Source organism: Giraffa tippelskirchi, chromosome 5, assembly GCF_054371585.1.
Source record: "Giraffa tippelskirchi isolate mGirTip1 chromosome 5, T2T-mGirTip1v1.2.pri, whole genome shotgun sequence".
Classification (NCBI taxonomy): Eukaryota; Metazoa; Chordata; class Mammalia; order Artiodactyla; family Giraffidae; genus Giraffa; species Giraffa tippelskirchi.
Genome location: NC_137279.1, coordinates 28,633,149 through 28,650,075, shown reverse-complemented (window position 1 = coordinate 28,650,075; position 16,927 = coordinate 28,633,149). Strand labels below are relative to the sequence as shown.

Here is a 16,927-nt window from a genome sequence, read left to right as displayed (position 1 = left end):
GGATTGTTTCTCTCTCCATTTTCGGACCAAAAGCCAGACGCAGAGGGGTTACACCTGCTGAAAAGCGTCAGGCCTGGGGGTGGATGTGCAACCCCTGCCACGTGCAGCCACACTGCCTCCACCAGCAAGGCCTGCTAAGGCACATGGAACACCCAGTGGAGTTCATTGTAGTTTTCCAGAAGTGAGTGTAAAGACAGAGATTATCTGCACAGTGATGTGCATGTGGCACGGTGGAGAGCAGTCTTCTCCCAACCTGAGGGTGGCAGCCCCTCAGAGGGGCCTCTGTCGCGTGCGGCTGACTTCCAGTCCGACCACCTTTCCCGTTTAGCCCTTCTTCCTTCCGGGTGTGGGCGTCTTAGATGGCATCCATTGTGTATTAAATTTGGCTCTGAAATCATTAAAGCAGAACTTCCTGGCTCACAGGGAGGCTGGGAAGACCTGAGTACTGGGTGGGGGGAGTCTCCCCATGTGCCACTGAGCATTTGGAAGCCTCAGAGGCTTGCTGGACGCACAGGTTGTGGAGGCAACAGCCTACAAAGGTGGGCTCTGGGCAGCAGGTGGCCTCTCCCCTTTTGGAACCCACCCGGCCCACCCTGCAGCCCTGCCTGCTTGGGCTCCTCAGCTCCCACTGTGCAGTGCTGCCAGGGCCCTGGGGTTTCCTAGGTCTGCCCTGGTGCTTTGTTACCTATAAATGCAAGGTGGACTGCGATGCATGTTCCTTTCTTGTTCAAGAGTTTTCTTAACAGGCACAAAATAATATTCATGTGCTAGGTTAAGTAAGTCTGAGTTTTAAATTATTCAGTACAATAGCAGTATGTTTGCAACTTTTGAAAAGCTTTCTGTAACATGCTTCTTATCAGATGTTTTAATGTTATGAAATGTAAATTCTTTATTTGCATTTTACTATTTTGAAGATAGAAAAATTACTATTTCCAAATGTGACATTGCATAGCTGCCATAATTACCTTCTGTATGGTGGTAAAACTAGATAGTGCCTTCTGAGTGATGGGCTTTCGTAAACAAAATAGGGAATCGGCAGTATTGATACCATCTCTGTGTAGGGAGGATGGAGTGGCCTTACAAAAGGTACCATTTTACTTTCTGTGTGCTCTGCAGTCTGTCCATGGAGCCAGAGTATTTTTCTACTGTCTCCAGGTACATGGTTGGTTTTTTAAAAAAATTATTTTGGTGGGAAGGGGTGGCTTTGTGCAGCTTGTGGGATTTCAGTTCCCCAGCCAAGGAGCAAACATGAGCCTGACAAGCAAAGTGCCAAGTCCTGACCACTGGAGTGCTGGGGAGTTCCTGGTGTGTGTTTAGTTTTTGTTAGACAGTAAACCTCTCTGGGCGCTTTTAGCCCTGTGATGGTCCCTCTCACTCAAGGACTGGTGCTGGGTCTTGGGAAACCAGAGAAGTGTGTGCTGGAGGGTGTGGGAGCCACTTCTAGGCAGCAGACCAGATGCCTGCATGGCACCAGGGGCTTTTCCTCTGCCCTGACGTCTGGGTTTGTGTGGATTTCTTAAGTTGATACATAGGTTCCCAGAAATTCAGTTTGCGTGGAAATGGCTTTTGGCTATCAGTGACTTTGTGAATTTATCTGTGTAGGTTTTATTATGATTTGAAAGTATAAGAACCTTTATTTTCAAAAGGTAGTAAACTGAAGGGGCTTCCTAGGTGGCGCTAGTGGTAAAGAACCTGCTTGCCAATGCAGGAGACATAAGAGACGTGGTTTCAATCCCTGGGTCAGGAAGATTCCCTGGAGGGGGGCATCGCAACCCACTCCAGTATACTTGCCTGGAGAATCCCATGGACAGAGGAGTCCAGTGGGATGCAGTTCATGGGGTTGCAAAGAGTCCGACAGGACTGAAGTGATTCAGCACACACTGAGACTCCTCTTCCTGCTTAGAGAACATCAGCTGGGGGCCTGGAGCCAATCAGACCTTTGTAGAGCTAATAGGTAAATTCACTTTGCCTATAGAGTCTATCTTGTATCTTTTTTTTCTGTTTACAGAACTAATATACTATCATTGTATCAGTTGATTTCTGGTGAGAATGGTTACATTTTTACATTATACTGATGCTTCAGGGAATATGCTTAAGTTGGCCTTGGTAGGTTGAGAAAGAGTCTATGCTACATTGTCATAAATGTAGAATGTGAAAAGCAAGTCTCCCCTGTGTGCATTGTCTAGCAGTAAACACCAAGTGAGGGGGGCTGTGCTTTTTCTTTAAAAACTTGTATTTGGGGGACTTCCCTGGCAGTCCAGCAGTTAAGACTGCACTTCTAATGCAGGGTTTGTGGGTTTGATCCCTGATTGGGAAACTAAGATCCCACATATCTGCCGTGTGATTTGGCCAAAAAATAAATAAAATTTGCATCAGAAAATTGAGAAACAGGAAAATCTCATGAGATAGCTTAGATGTTGGGGGCAGACTATTTAAATCATTGCATTCTTTTTTAAAATTTTCATTTATTATCTTATTTTTGGTTGCTCTGAGTCTTCATTACTGTGTGTGGGCTATCTGTAGTTGGGGTGAGCAGGGACTGCTTTCTAGTTGTGGTGGCTTCTCGTTGCAGTGCATGGGCTCAGTTGACTTGTGGCATGTGGGATCTTCCCATACCAGGGATGGAACCCATGCCCCCTGCATTGGCAGGCATATTCCTATCCCCTGGACCACCAGGGAAGTCCTAAGTCATTGCATTCTAAGAAAATGTAACACAGTGTCAAAGAGCATGTGTAACAATTTCCTGGATGCTTTTTAAATCCATAGCCAGATGAGAATTCTAGATGTAATGGGATCTCCTATCTTAGACTCCATTACCATCTTTTACCTGTATAAAAGCCAGTTAGGGCTTACTGAGTGTTGAATATGTTGATATCTGCTACTTTTTAGAAGATAATGTAATAAATGTTTCATTAAAATTTACTTTTTATCACTTTTGAATCATATAAGCCTCCAGGGTCAACCATTGAGTTGTTCAGACAAATCTGGGCACTATTGGGACTGACTCTTTCTCACAAGCAACCAGCTAACACGGCAGCTTGATCCATGTCAAAATATAACACGATCTGCTTGAGGAATACCTGTGCGTCTATATTTTTAAAACGAGATACATGACAAATTTCATATATACTTGCAGTCAAACTGTACCGAGAAATAATGACTTTAAAAAAAATTTATTAAGAGAATGTTCAAACATAGATTAAAAGAAGAATATTACCTAAAATCATGCAGCTCGAACAGAACTCTCCTAGTTTTGTTTAACCTCCCTTCCTATCAGAGTCTCGTTTCCCTCAGAAGTAAGAAGCACGTCTAATAGTTACGGGTTTTAGCTTCATTGTGACAATGAACAGAAGGGCTGCCACTCCTTGTCATCAGATACCCAGACCATATTCAGGCTGTCCTGGTTTTTTCTGTACATTTGGATTTTAAATCGATTCAAGGTCTCTTTACATTTAAAAAGAAACTATTCTAATGGAAAATTGAAACATAGAAAAAGTTAATAGATAGCATAAGGAACTCCTGTCACCAGACTAAAGCAATTACAAAGTTTTGGCCGCGTGTGTTTTTCTATGTCCTCCCGTTTCCCTTCTCAGTTTTTTTAAATCGAATTTCAGACCCAGCATTTTATTCTTAACTCTGTCAGTATCTACACCCGACCCTGAGGAAGCCTGGGGATGCCCTGGGAGGAGGTTTCCTGTGCCCTGTCCCTCACCCTGTGGAGTTGTGCCACCTCAATTTCGGAGGTTAACTTGGATTTGGAAATGAAGGAAAAAACAGAAAAGCTGGTGAAATTGGTTTAAATGCCTCATACAAACTCCTCTCTCCAAATGCTGCTTTATCTGGAGGTGAGGCGTGGAACCCGTTTGGCCAAGCAGGTCAGCAGACTCCTGCCCCTGGGGCACGGGGTACCATCAGGGCTGCTGCTTCCCCAGGCAGTCAAGTGCAGCAGGGGCCCTGGTGGTTGGTGTCTTGACCGCCTGCCCTTCAGTGGGCTGAGCCCACGTGTTCTTGGCTGCTCCATGGAGGGTGCACTTCGTGATCTGATCGCTGATCACAGAAAGGCTTCTGGAGCCCTTTGCAGTGGTCTCGCTAGTGCTCTTCTCCACCCTGGCACTCGCAGACCAGAGTGGAGAGTGAGTGGGTGGACATCACCTTCCTTGCCTGTGCAGAACCAGAACCCAAATTATACTTTGATACAGTGGAGAGGACTGGGCTCTTGTTAGGCTGTGAAGCTGCTCCAAGCTGCTGCTGGACATGTCATTTCACAGTACTTGCTTTTACATTACATTTCTGTGGAAAATGTTTCCTAAACAGGTGAAAGTTAGTGGCAGATGTGGGTCACAAAGAACAGAAGTGAGGCTCTCAGCAGGTCCTGTCTTAGTGGATTAGACTGGTCAGGGCGCTGAGTCAGCAAGGCCAGTACTTAGTTGTGACTTTGGCCCTGGAGGAGAGAAGGAGCCTAGGCCACGTAACCGATGGTGGGCTTCCTGGAGGCTCTGGGGGACTGAGGACAGTGAGGAGAGCAGCAGAGGCGTCACATGTAAGTGAAACCTTCGTGTTCATTCGTCTTTGTCATCAAAGGAATATGAACGGCATGTCCAACCTTTGGAAAAAAGAGAAAAGTATGACCAGTAATTCTAACAAAAATGCTGTTCTTATGTTTTGGTCTTAAAATAGCTAAAATGATCACACACACATTTGTTTTTCATTTCACATATAATGAGTGTTTTTCGAGGTTTTTATGCTGTCTTTGTTATTGTTATTATTGATATCTAATAGTTCATCCAGTAAAGTTAATATCAACTAGTTTGCTTTTTTTATTTTAACTGAAAAATGGAGGAAAAATTGTGAGTGCTTCTTGGTTCAAGGCCCAGATAACTGGTTAACTTACATATATACATATATATAATTTTTCTGTTTCCCTTATCATACATATATATGATAATGTGAAAAATCAGACCTGCCCACTATTCCTGTGTTTCTCCAAAAATAACCAGTAACATTTTCTCATGTATGTAGAAAAATGAATGCTTACTTACGTGAGCATAGATGTTTATTTTTATAGACACAAAAGGAGAAGTTTCATCATTTATGTACATTCCTGTACCCCATTTATTTCATTTGCTGTCTCTTCACAGAAGAGCATTTGGGGTGAACTTTCAGTTTGTGGGAGTTCAGAGTTGTTCTGCTTCCTGTCAGTTTGCTCTGCATGCTCCTTGCTGTCCTTGGAGTGCCAGCTTCTTTTTGAGGGAGCCCTGACTGCCTGGTCCTTTCATGCACATCCTGTGAGGCCAGTTCGGTGTCCATTAGCCTGGGAAGGAGGAGGCCCTGGACAGTGCCAGGTCAGAGTGAACCTGAGCCCCCGGGTGCCCCTTCATCAGGGAAAGTCCCTCTACAGACAACATGCAGAATATAGAATGTGGTTGAATTTTGTTTTAAATGTCTGCCAATAGATTTCTCTTTCTCATCAGACTGTAAGATCAAAAATTTTGGACCTTTCTGGACTCTTATTTTTATTGGTAGTAGCCTGGTCGCTTAGTTGGTTAAAGAATCTTCCTGCAATGCCGGAGACCCAGGTTTTATTCCTGAGTGGGGAAGATTCCCTTGGAGGAGGAAATGGCGACCCACTCCAGTATTACTGCCTGGAAAATCCCATGGACAGAGGAGCCTGGCAGGCTGCAGTCCATAGGGTCACAAAGAGTGGGACACTACTGAGCGCCTTTTCTTTAAAAATGAACAAATACGTATTTTGGGTCTCTTGAGATTTAACTGTGGCCACTGATCATAGACAGAGCTGTAATCAAAAGGCAATATTAATAATTTAATGATGAAAGAAATAGATCTGGTTTTCTTCTCTTTGCTTGTGGCTGAAGGTTGAAGTCAACAAGTACTGTTACTGCTTCTGAAATTTTGTGAGGTAACTGAGTTTAAGTTTGTCATTTTAAAGATACTTAGGTTTTCAATAAACTAATTTCTCTAGTTTGAAGCAATACATCTGGATGATTATCATGTATATATTCTTTTATAATATGTAAAAAAGAGCATCTAGTTGAATATTTTAAGATCTCAAGAGTGATTCCACCTAATACTAGAATTTGGGTCTTGACCTGTTTATCTTGATCCTAGGAGTTTATTCGTTGTTTCTTACTGTAAAAACTAGCTCAGCTTTTTGGTGTTTAAATTAGGATCAGAATGTATGGTTTGTTGACTAAAACTCACCATTTAATTCAGTGTACCTCATGATAACGTTAGCTGTTAGTTTTCTTGTTGTGGATTTTGGAAGGATTGAAGGAAGTCGCTTATCCACAGACTAAGAACAGTTCTTTACTGATGGGGGCGGGGGTGTTACTGGGGCAAAACTACCCCCAACTCAGAGGACTGTTTCTTATAATAATAACTGATCACATGTGGATGCACGTGCTCAGGAGGGTGGGGTGTGCAGCACAGTCTGGAAGCTCAGGGGCGCATCAGCACAGCTTTCTATTTTAAAATGATTTCGTGTTCTCTTGGCCCTGTTATTTCACACATTAATATTCATCAGCTGCAGTCCTTTGAGTTTATATGTGAATTAGCCCAGTTATCGTGGAGGGTAGCTTCAGCCGAGCTCCACTTGTCCACTTGTCCAGGGAGGTGCTGGGGGTCTGCGAGAGTGAAACTTAGCACCCCCTTGAAACAACGCCTCTTTCGTCACTGGGATTGCCTCCCCTGCCTTTGACCGTCCAACCGAGATGCCTCAGCGCCACGTCCTGGTCCTACCCATTAGTCCTTTCCTGGCAGTGGTGCAGACCTCCTTTTAGGGTCAGTGCTAGGACCTTGCTGTCTCTGGAAGCCCAGCACTTCTGTGCTTCCTGTGTCGTGCACCCAGCAGCCAGTGGGATTTGTTCCGTGAATAGACTGGGCTGCAGGGGCAGATGAGGGCAGCAACCAGGATGTAACATGTGCTTTTCAAAGGTGCTTTTTACTGGGAAAGGTATTCTTATTTTCTCAATAAATATACATCAGTACAAACCATATCACAATTATTTTGAATGCTATTATGAGGAAAAAGAAAGTCTAAAGTCTATCTAGATTAGGAACTAACAACGGTGTTTCTTGGGTCATCCAGATAATTTCCCCCAGATGTGCTCCAGTCTCAAGAAAATAAAGGACCACTGTTAATTAAATATCTGGTGTATATTACAATAACCCTGTGACTTTCACACAAAATCTAGGATGGAAGAATCTCCCCCTCTGTATTTGCATAGGAAATTGAGGCCCTTGCAATACGCTGTGCTTGCAGGTGGGAGCTAATTGTGTTCTTAAGTGATTAAAAGATGTTTGTAATTGTTTCTTTGGCTTTGTGATACGTTGGTCACAGTTAGGATCGACTTAACAGCTATGTTCTTGGTCAGAAATGCAACCCCCAACTATGGCATTCCCCTGGGAAAATACATCTCTTGTTTAACAGGTAATTTTGTTTTGACAATGATTTCGAGAATAGTGTCTCATGAGCCTAGGGGTGGGGCTGGGACAGGAGTGGGCAGCAGGGTTGCTTGTACCGAGCCCTCTTGGGCCTGTGCCTAGAAGGGCTGCGGTGTTGCTTCTGAGTCTCCTGGGATCCCAGAGCCCATTTTGGTGGGAGAGTAAGTTGTCCTGAATCAGAGGCCTGCTGGACACCAAGCTGAGTCCTTCTGGGATTTCTGTATGACCTGCTGATGTCCTCTGGGTAGTCATGGGTTTAGGGTCATCGACATGCCTTTGAGGTGCTAGATTGTCAGGTGGCCGCTGTGCCCCATCCTGAACTAACTGCCCTGAGTTTTCACGTGAGAGCTGTTCTAAACATCACTCTTGGGTTCTTGAGTTTATAGTGAGGTCCAGATCCTCAGTGAATGGAGAAGGCAATGGCACCCCACTCCAGTATTCTTGCCTGGAAAATCTCATGGACGGAGGATCCTGGTAGGCTGCAGTCCATGGGGTCCCAAAGACTCGGACACGACTGAGCGACTTCACTTTCACTTTTCACTTTCATGCATTGGAGAAGGAAATGGCAACCCACTCCAGTATTCTTGCCCGGAGAATCCCAGGGATGGCGGAGCCTGGTGGGCTGCCGTCTGTGGGGTTGCACAGAGTCGGACACGACTGAAGCGACTTAGCAGCAGCAGCAGCAGAAGATCCTCAGTGAAAACTGCTTCTAGACAGACTTTCTCTCTTTCAGCTCACCACCATCTTCTGCACTGTCTGCTCGACACTGTCATTTTTCGAGGCTCATGTACAACAGTAGTTAACACTCTGTTGACACAGCTCTTGTGGGCATTTTACATGTTCTGATGAAGGCTAAAGAAAAGTTCTTTGACTTGTAATGAAACCACAGCTCTCAAAATTTCAATTCCCTTTTCTCACCAGCTTCATTAAATGACTCAGTCATTGTTTATTCATTTTTGGTACTTGTTTTTCTCTTTCAGATCTCAGATTCTTTGAGGTGGCTTTGAAGAGCACTAAGATTAGAAGATGAGTGAACTTGACCAGTTACGGCAGGAGGCCGAACAGCTTAAAAACCAAATTAGAGTACGTAAACTACCTGTGTGCTTCATTTTATTAATCATTTGGATTTCGGGTGTGATGTTACCGTTTTAAGGAAAGATGGGTTTCAGAATGGCTATTCCTTGTTTTGGATTGAAATTGAATCTTAATTGGCTGAGGATGTAGAAACTATAGATCCAGATGTTTGGCCTAGTACCTTATTTTCAGGATTTTTTTCTAGTATATTGTTACTTGAATACACATAGAATGTTTCCATAGAAATTATAGACGTCTTTCAGAGCCTCTTTTCTTAACTGTGGGAATTAGCTTTGGGACCTTCTTTTGGTCACCATACAGAGTGTGGTGTCTGCTTCCACACTGTGACCTCTGAGTTGAGGGCAGGAAACTTGTTTAAAAGCAAGAGTGTCAACAACAACAATAGAAGTATTCTAGGTGTGGGTGATTTGTTCTTGAGTGCTCCCTAGGGAGGGTTTTGGCTGTTAAAACAGAGACGCTGACTTGAAGATAAAAATGGCTGGGTCCCATCCAGCTGCCAGTTGGAAAGAAGGACAGTTGCAGAGTTGTCCAGCACCTCCTCACCACTCCTCCACGCAGTCTGCTGGTGGGTTTGCAGAGGCGTGCTGCAGAGCCATGGATATTTCAAAGGGGAACCTAATTATTTCCTTTTAAATGACCAGTTATATTTTCCAAAGGCCTGATGGTAATTGGAAGGAAAGACTAGTATCATTTTAGCCAGCTTCTTAACTGAGCTTGAGAAAACATAAGGGGATTTCTGAGATACGCACCAAAGAGGAGACAGAAGAGATCCTTCTACTGTAAGAATTTCCAATCTCAACATTTAAAAGATACAATATAGCTCGATAAGAATAAGGAAGACTTAGCAGATTTGTTTAATACGTCCAGCCACACTCTGGAATATAGAAATCAGAACTTTGTTTTTCTAACAACAAGTTGTTGTTCATAAATAGTTCAGATCTATTTGTAGCAAATAAAGTTTGTATGGTATAGGTTAAAAAAAAAATCCAAATATTGTGGGAAAAAATAAAGGTTGAAAGTGAGTGTTGCATCTCAACCCATTTTCTGTGAAGCACATGCAGCCCTCCTCATAGGGGACAGGTCTGTCCTGTGAGCCACGTATGGACTTGAAAACTGTACAAGGAAACCAATAGGATTAATTTTTAGCAACTGTATCTAAACCAGTATATATAAAAGATTACCATATTGACTTGTAATTAATAAGTACGTTTATTGCATTACACTCCTGGTGCTGAGTCTTGCCAGTTCAGTGTCTCTGGCAGAAAACTGCCTCAGTGTGCACCTCTGGCATCTCCGTGGCGTCCCCTCCCCATGGACCGTCCCCAGGAGAGCCGATGAGCTGAACAGCCCTGCCTTTGAAGCCCTGCTGGTTTCTTTTTCTTTGCATAAAACAGAATTGGCCGTACACCAGATGGGAATGGAAGACTTTCTCTAACAAAGGAAAACCTTTTTTCCTGCTTGCCCAAGAAACACATACTTGTTAAAGAATGCAGACACACTGAGTCCAACAGGAGATGGTGGATGATGCTAGGAGGGTCTCTTTTTCTTAGATATTTCAGCTGAAAGACCCCAAGGCACCATCTCATCTGACCTGTGGTGGTGTCTGTGAGGAATGCTGACTGAAATGTAGGGCATCTTAGACAGGTGAGCTTCTGATAGATGAAGGAGAGCTCCAGGGCTAATAACCCTGCCAGTGAGCAACCCAAGCCGTGTGGCATGTGCACGCGCTGCAGTTACTGTGGCCCGAGTAGATGGCCTCACCATGCACTGTCCTGTGCCGGCGGGATAGCCACCCAGATACAGCCTGACTGACTGCGGGCCAGGGTGTGCTCCTCTCTGGAGGGGCAGGGTGGTGATTTTTCTCAGCACAGACAGACGGGGAGCCTTGGCTAAACAATAAGGCATTGTGAACAATGCCCCAGGCTGTTCAGTTGGATTGAGTCTGAAGAGTGCTGAAGATCGCTGTCAGTCTTAAGCAGCTGCAGAGATGGCTCCCATGAAAAGGCTCTCTCCACAGTGTAGATGCTTGTCCTGAGGAGTGCTGCAGACTTTTACACCAGCACTTGTGGGTCCTGTGTTTAGTTTCTAAAGTGATTTTTCTCTGTTCTCTTGTGTCACCACAGTCTGCTTATAGACATTACAAAATTCATTTTAATCTCTGGGCACTAACCAGGGTAAAGCTGCTTATGTCCTTGGTTTGCTTTTTCTTTTAAACTAATTCTTGTCTAGAGTCCCAACCAGGGCCTTCCCTGGTGTCTAGTGGTCAGGACTCTAGGCTTTCACTGCGGTGGTCTGGGTTCAGTCCCTGGTCAGGGAACTAAGATCCCACAGGCCACATATGACATGGCCAAAAAAATTTTTTTTTAATTCTTGGTATTTTTTAAAATTGAAAGCTGTGTATAACATCGGTAAGAATGGTATTCAGAAGTGAATACTGAACGTAGGGGCCGTAACAAAACCACCCGTGGGAGACCTGCTGCTTGGGATCTCCCCTCCGCCTGGTCCTGACACCAGAGTAGGTGCTGGCACAGAAATACTCAATTATATAATTTTCCTGTTTTAATTGTGTAATTAAATAGGCAGAATTAACTGAACAGAATGGCTTCTAATAGGATAATTTAAGTTGAATTTGGAACCTAGCTATTTGGTACATTTATAATAGCAGTCTCTTTGAGTATGTCTCCATGTTCTAGGTTGGTAAATAACTACCACCACCTTCATGAAGTAAAAATAATTAGCAGTAAGGCTGTTTGCCCCTGGAGAAGGTCTCCTGGATGCCTTCAGGAGTGTTCACATGAGTGTTCAGATGGGTATCAGTGAGCGCAGGTGGGCAGATGGCTACACAATGGCAGAGTTTTATGAGAAATTGTCAGTTTCCTTTGAAATTATTCCTACCCCCAAATTTTCTTAGGCCACACTCCTATACTCAAGAGTCTTACCCTTTCAAAGCCATTGTCTCATTTCCCTTCATAATGTATGGCTTTCTGTTTCTAAAAGTCATATTCAGATTTGAGATTTCCCGATTTATTTTCTAGCAGCTTGGATCGCTTAGGAACAACAAGGACATCTTCATTAGCTTGAGGAACATCCCTTTGTATTAACATTCTTGCCTGCTTCACAAGGTCATTTCACAGATAAGAAAGCAAGCAGCAGGATGTGACCAGCCAGAGATTTGGTTGCCTTGACTCCAGACCTTTTGCTCCTTTCCATAGAGGTCAGCGTCATTGATTGTTTGGCTTGAAAACACAGTCCTGAGTTAACGCATTCTAGAAGAAAGGTTCCCTGGGCTGGCCATTCGGTGCTTTCTAGACATTGCTTCTCTGGGCCCCACGACTCAGGACGCAGGTGCAGTGCTGTAGGAAGGTCTGGAGGCTGCGGGCGGGAGTGCGGGCACGGGGGTGTTGTGCATTAGGGGGGTGATCTGGAGGCTGAGACGTGTCCGTGTGTGGCTGGTTCTGTGTCCAGCATGCCTTGGGCTCAAGGCAGGGTGGGGAGGCTCTTGGTAGAGGCTCTGAGACTGCTTCCGTTGTGTAGCTCAGCTGGTACAGATTCCGCCTGCAATGCAGGACACCCTGATTCCTGAGTCAGGAAGATCCCCTGGAGAAAGGGATAGGCTACTCACTTCAGTATTTCCTGGGCTTCCTTGGTGGCTCAGCTGGTAAAGAATCCACCTGCATCGCGGGAGACCTGGGTTCAATCCCTGGATTGGGAAGATCCCTTGGAGAAAGGAACGGCTACCCACTCTAGTATTCTGGCCTGGAGAATTCCGTGGACTGTATATCCACAGGGTTGCAAAGAGTTGGACACAACTGAGCGACTTTAACGGAGACTGCGGCCTGGGTCTGGGGGAGCCTGTTCTGGGAGCAGCACTAATGTCCCGTTGTCCTTCTCATTTCCCAGGATGCTCGGAAGGCGTGTGCAGACGCGACTCTCTCTCAGGTAAGGACCATTGACGCAGAGTCACTGACTTGCTGTAGAGGCTGGTGCTTGTGGGGCCTGCTGTGGGCCTCTGGAAGGAGCTGCTCTGACTTTCTGCACAGCGAGGGTGGGGCCCCTGTTTGAAGGTTCTCATTTGCAGGTTATTGTCAATGCTGGGCATAGGCTGTGGTGAGTTTTAGATAAAAAGATAAATACCTCTCTAGCCTTAAGTAATTATGTCCTCTTACAGAGGTCAGAGTCGTAAATATTATAGTTTCAATATGGATGTTTTGAAGTTCCTCTTCCTAATTAGGTCTGCCTTAGAACTTTCATTTCTAAGGTCCAGTTTGGCAGATTCTCAGAGATTTAAACTCGAGTTATGACCCACGGCTCCACTCCTAGGTACGCACCCAGAGAGACTAGAGCTGATGCTCAGACCAGCCGGTGTACGAATGCTCCCGGCGGCACTGCTCCCAGCAGCTGTGTGTCCTCGGGGGATGAGAGCAGGGCCAGGCACAGCCTGTCCATGCAGTGGGGCTTACTCAGCCATAGCAGGGTGAACCTCAAGACACGGGTGCTCAGTGAGAGGAGGTTACATGTCGTGTGATTCTGTGTACATGAACTGTCCAGAACAGGTTACCCTGTAGAGGCAGAAGATAAATTCATGCTTGCCCAGGGTTGAGGAGGAGGCTGTAGGGAGTGACTGCTTAGTGGATGAGGGGCTTCCTCTGGGGGTGATGAGGAAGATGATTTAGAACCAGATACTGCTGACAGTGGAACAGTGTTGTGAATATACTAAGTATTGCTAAATTATATACTTTCAGATGGTGAATTTCACCTCATTGAAAAAAATTTTTTTTTGTCTCAAGCACTGAACAGAAATGTGAAAGAAAAATTATATTCCTTCTGTTAAGGATGATTACATTTTTTACATCATCTCAATGCTTTAGAAGCTATCATTTAATTGGGGTTAAACAATAAGTTAAAAGTTAGACTGCTGGGATCACCTACATTTGAATTCTCAGATGCACTCTGGACTCTACATTTTTTAAAGCCCACTATTGTGACACACTTACTCCATTTGTCGACCCAGAGTCATGAACATCAGGTTCTTGTGTGTTGGGTGAACAGTAGGTGTGCACATGCAATTTTGTGCCTTAAACTCCAGAGTGCAGAAGAGATGACCACTGTTGTCCAGCTCAGCACACACAGCACCAAGCACTCTGTGTTCCTGGAGCCCTGTTAGATGGTGATGTAACTGAGGAGGCTATAATTAGGAGGAAGAGCAGCCTTCGAGGGCCGGACACAGGCAGGAGGAGCTGGGCTTGGATGGCCAGTTAGCATGCTGATGGGGGTCAGGGGAGGAGGCTCTGGGTCAGCACCAAGCTGTTGCGCCTGGGGTGGGGCCTCAGGATGGAGCTGAGGCTGGGCTTACTGGCAGGAGCCAGGCAGGCACAGCCATCCAGGGTGGTGGTGTCACTAGGCAGGGTGGGCGTGAAGGAGACTTTGGGGGGGGTGGGGGGATGGGGGGAGAGTGTGCCTCCCATAGAGTTAATTCTTACTAACTTTTATTTTTTTAAGATCACAAACAACATCGACCCCGTGGGAAGAATCCAGATGCGCACCAGGAGGACGCTGAGGGGACACTTGGCCAAGATCTATGCCATGCACTGGGGCACCGACTCCAGGTGTGTGGGCGGGAATGCAGACATGTGGGCATTCATGGTGGGGGGGTGGGGCTGGAGCTCACAGGCTGGGATTGGTAAAGAAGAAACTGGGCACTGCTGTCAGATATGTAGCAGGCAGGACAGCTGGCCACGCTGCCGTTCCCTTGTCACCACCCTCCCCTCACCTTTGTCTTCCCAGTTCCATGGCACAGTGCCCGTGCCACCTTGGAGCTGGGTACCTGTCCTCTGTGTCCCCTGGGGGGGGTGATCTATCCCCTCTGTGTCACCTTGAGGTGTGACCTGTCCTCTCTGTGTCACCGGTGGGGCTGACCTGTCCCCTCTGTGCCATCTTGGGGGGTGACCTGCCCACTGTGTCGTGGCTCTTCTTTCCAGCCCGTTCCTCGTAGCCTCATGGCCACACCCTCTCCTGGTTTTGGTGACCTGGATGAGGGATCAGAAGCCAGTCCATTTGGTGTCGGGAGAGTTAAAACAGTGACGCGTGTGTCCTGAGGGCCTGCACTGGGGCACAGAGCATGTACATGAGAGGTGCCGTCTCTGCCTCTCCCTGGTCTGCCCGCCCCACCCCCTTTTCTCTAGTGATCCCTCTGTTCCTTGAATTCTGCCTGTGTTCACACCTCCTTCTAAGTGACTAGTCACCATTGCTCTCTAGGCCTCCTTCCCCTTCCTCGTCCCCTGTTTCCATTCACCTGCAGCATTGCTAAAATGAAATCCATCCAGCTCCTTCTGTCTTCCTGTTGGAGGGAACTGGGAATCTTTCTCCACTTTTCCTCCCAAATAATTAAAGAGAAATCCATGTGACGTTGTGACTGTAATGTGTTTTTTCAAATACCTAACATGTTATACTTTGAGCATCAGATGCTTTTCTCTGAGTTGCATTTTTTTCATGTTTTAATTGTCAGAGAGGAATTTTCTGCTTGGTATTTTTTTCTTTGTTCGTGAAATTGGCTGCTTTAGTGTGTCAACAGCTATAGAACAAAAGCTTCTATTTTTAGTTTGTTCTGTACAGTATCCCATATAATTCCAAATGCAAATGAGAGCTAACTTAGATCCTGTTAATGATTTCAATGATCAGAAAGAATAGAAGAGGAAAAAAGGAAAATTGCCCTTACTAATCCGTCCATCTTAGACTCTATTCTCAAAAAGTAGACGGTAATCATGTAGTATCTTACCTTTGGGGTCTTTCCTGATCAGTGGGAACATCAGTGTCCTGGTTAGACAGGAAGCTGGATGGATAGTGATGTGTCACTTGTGTCCTGAGAGGTGACCGAGAGCTGTGTTGGAAGAACTATGGCAAGTGTGTGGCCAGAGCTGTGACGATGAAGAGAGAGGCTTAGGGGGCAGGGAGCCCCTAGATCATGCAGGTGTCCTGACCACATCCTCAAGGCTCTGCATGCCCTCTGGTTTGAACACAAACTGTGCTCAGGAATCCAGTGGTGGAAGGTGCAGACATGAGGAGGAAGCAGCACCAATTCAGGGTCGTGGTCCCCACGGAGCAGGGTGAGGCAGAGTACCAGGGAGGGGAGGCTGCTGGGCACCACCTGGCTTATTCACTTTCTTGGATGGTGTAGGGTACATGGACGTGTGTTGTACAGCTGCTCTTCAAATGGCAATTACTGTATAAGGCCCTTACACGAGGGCTGTTTTATAATCATAAACCAGGAAAACAAAAAATGATACCAAGGAGAACTCCTGCTATCCAGAGCCCTTCGGAGACTTTTTTCCCTAGATAGCCATGTTTTCGGGAGAGTAAAATTTTCTTCTTTAACATCAGAATTTTTTTTTTTTATGTTTTGGATGTACATTTTGTTTATGGCATCTTCATAGACATCAAAGTTATTATACAACTTTTTTTCATGACTCAGGGTTAATGAGTCATAATAATAATTTGGGAATACCAGTTATTTTATTATGTTTGTGTGGTTCATGGATATTCTCAAGACTATCGCAGTGGTTAGCTGGTTGTCTTTTAAAACTATAGGAGAGGGACTTGCCTGATGGTCCAGTAGGTAAGACTCCACGTTCCCAGCGCAGGGGCCTGTGTTTGATTCCTGGTCAGGAAACTAGGTCCCACATGCCACATCTAAGAGTTCACATGCCCCAACGAAGATTGGAGATCCTGCGTGCCACAGCTAAGACCTGGCACAGCCAAATAAATAAATACTTTAAAAACAAGTAAATAAATTTAGAAATTTTTCAGGGGGAGATAAAGCTATAGGAGGTGCCCACAGTGAGGCTTGTGGTTGTGCTTGTATCAGTACATATTGTATGTGTATTTATAACATGTTCATCAATATATTGTAATTTTTATACATAAAGTCTACTTTTTGTAATGTTTGAGAGTTTCTTTCAATCATGTGAATTCATGTTAAACCTCTTCTCCCCTTTCCAAAGTGATACAATTGAGAGGGAAACTCTGGTAATCCATCCAGGCTTGTGAGTGTGCAGGAATGGGAGGCCTTGGGACCTGGACTGGGGCTTTGGGCCTTCTCCTGGTTCTGCCTCTGTGCTCCAAGGAGGTGGGAGACAGAAGGAACCAGATCCCCATGGCAGTCCTCTTGGGGATTAAGAGGTGTGTCTTCTCTCACCTTCTGGGGGATCAGGGCTGCTTAAAGGTTCTCCAACCCTGGGTACGTCAGCAGATATTAAGCTTTCTGACGAGGAGACCTTTGTAGAGGTGACCTTCCCAGGGGATGAGCTTCTTTACGTTGGCTCTGATGTTCCAGCCAACCTGTACTTAGAGGAGCCTGAAAGTAATAGAGCCGCCA

At 45.4% G+C, this 16,927-nt stretch overlaps 1 protein-coding gene and 1 long non-coding RNA gene across 3 annotated transcripts in view; one reads left to right on the top strand and one right to left on the bottom strand.

Annotated features, from left to right (window-relative positions):
• GNB1 (G protein subunit beta 1) overlaps window positions 1-16,927 on the top strand; it is a 76,484-nt gene that overhangs the window by 45,622 nt on the left and 13,935 nt on the right. For both annotated transcript variants that reach the window (XM_081488362.1, XM_081488363.1), the window contains exons 2-4: window positions 8,442-8,544; window positions 12,457-12,495; window positions 14,056-14,162. In XM_081488362.1, coding sequence (XP_081344488.1) covers window positions 8,488-8,544; window positions 12,457-12,495; window positions 14,056-14,162 — 203 coding nt within the window. In that variant the 5' untranslated portion in view covers window positions 8,442-8,487. The remainder of the gene's footprint in view (window positions 1-8,441; window positions 8,545-12,456; window positions 12,496-14,055; window positions 14,163-16,927) is intronic.
• LOC145505681 (uncharacterized) lies at window positions 3,158-16,298 on the bottom strand. The gene is made up of 2 exons (XR_014053201.1): window positions 16,154-16,298; window positions 3,158-4,603 (listed from the first exon to the last, which is right to left on the bottom strand). It is a non-coding gene; the product is annotated as an uncharacterized LOC145505681 (long non-coding RNA).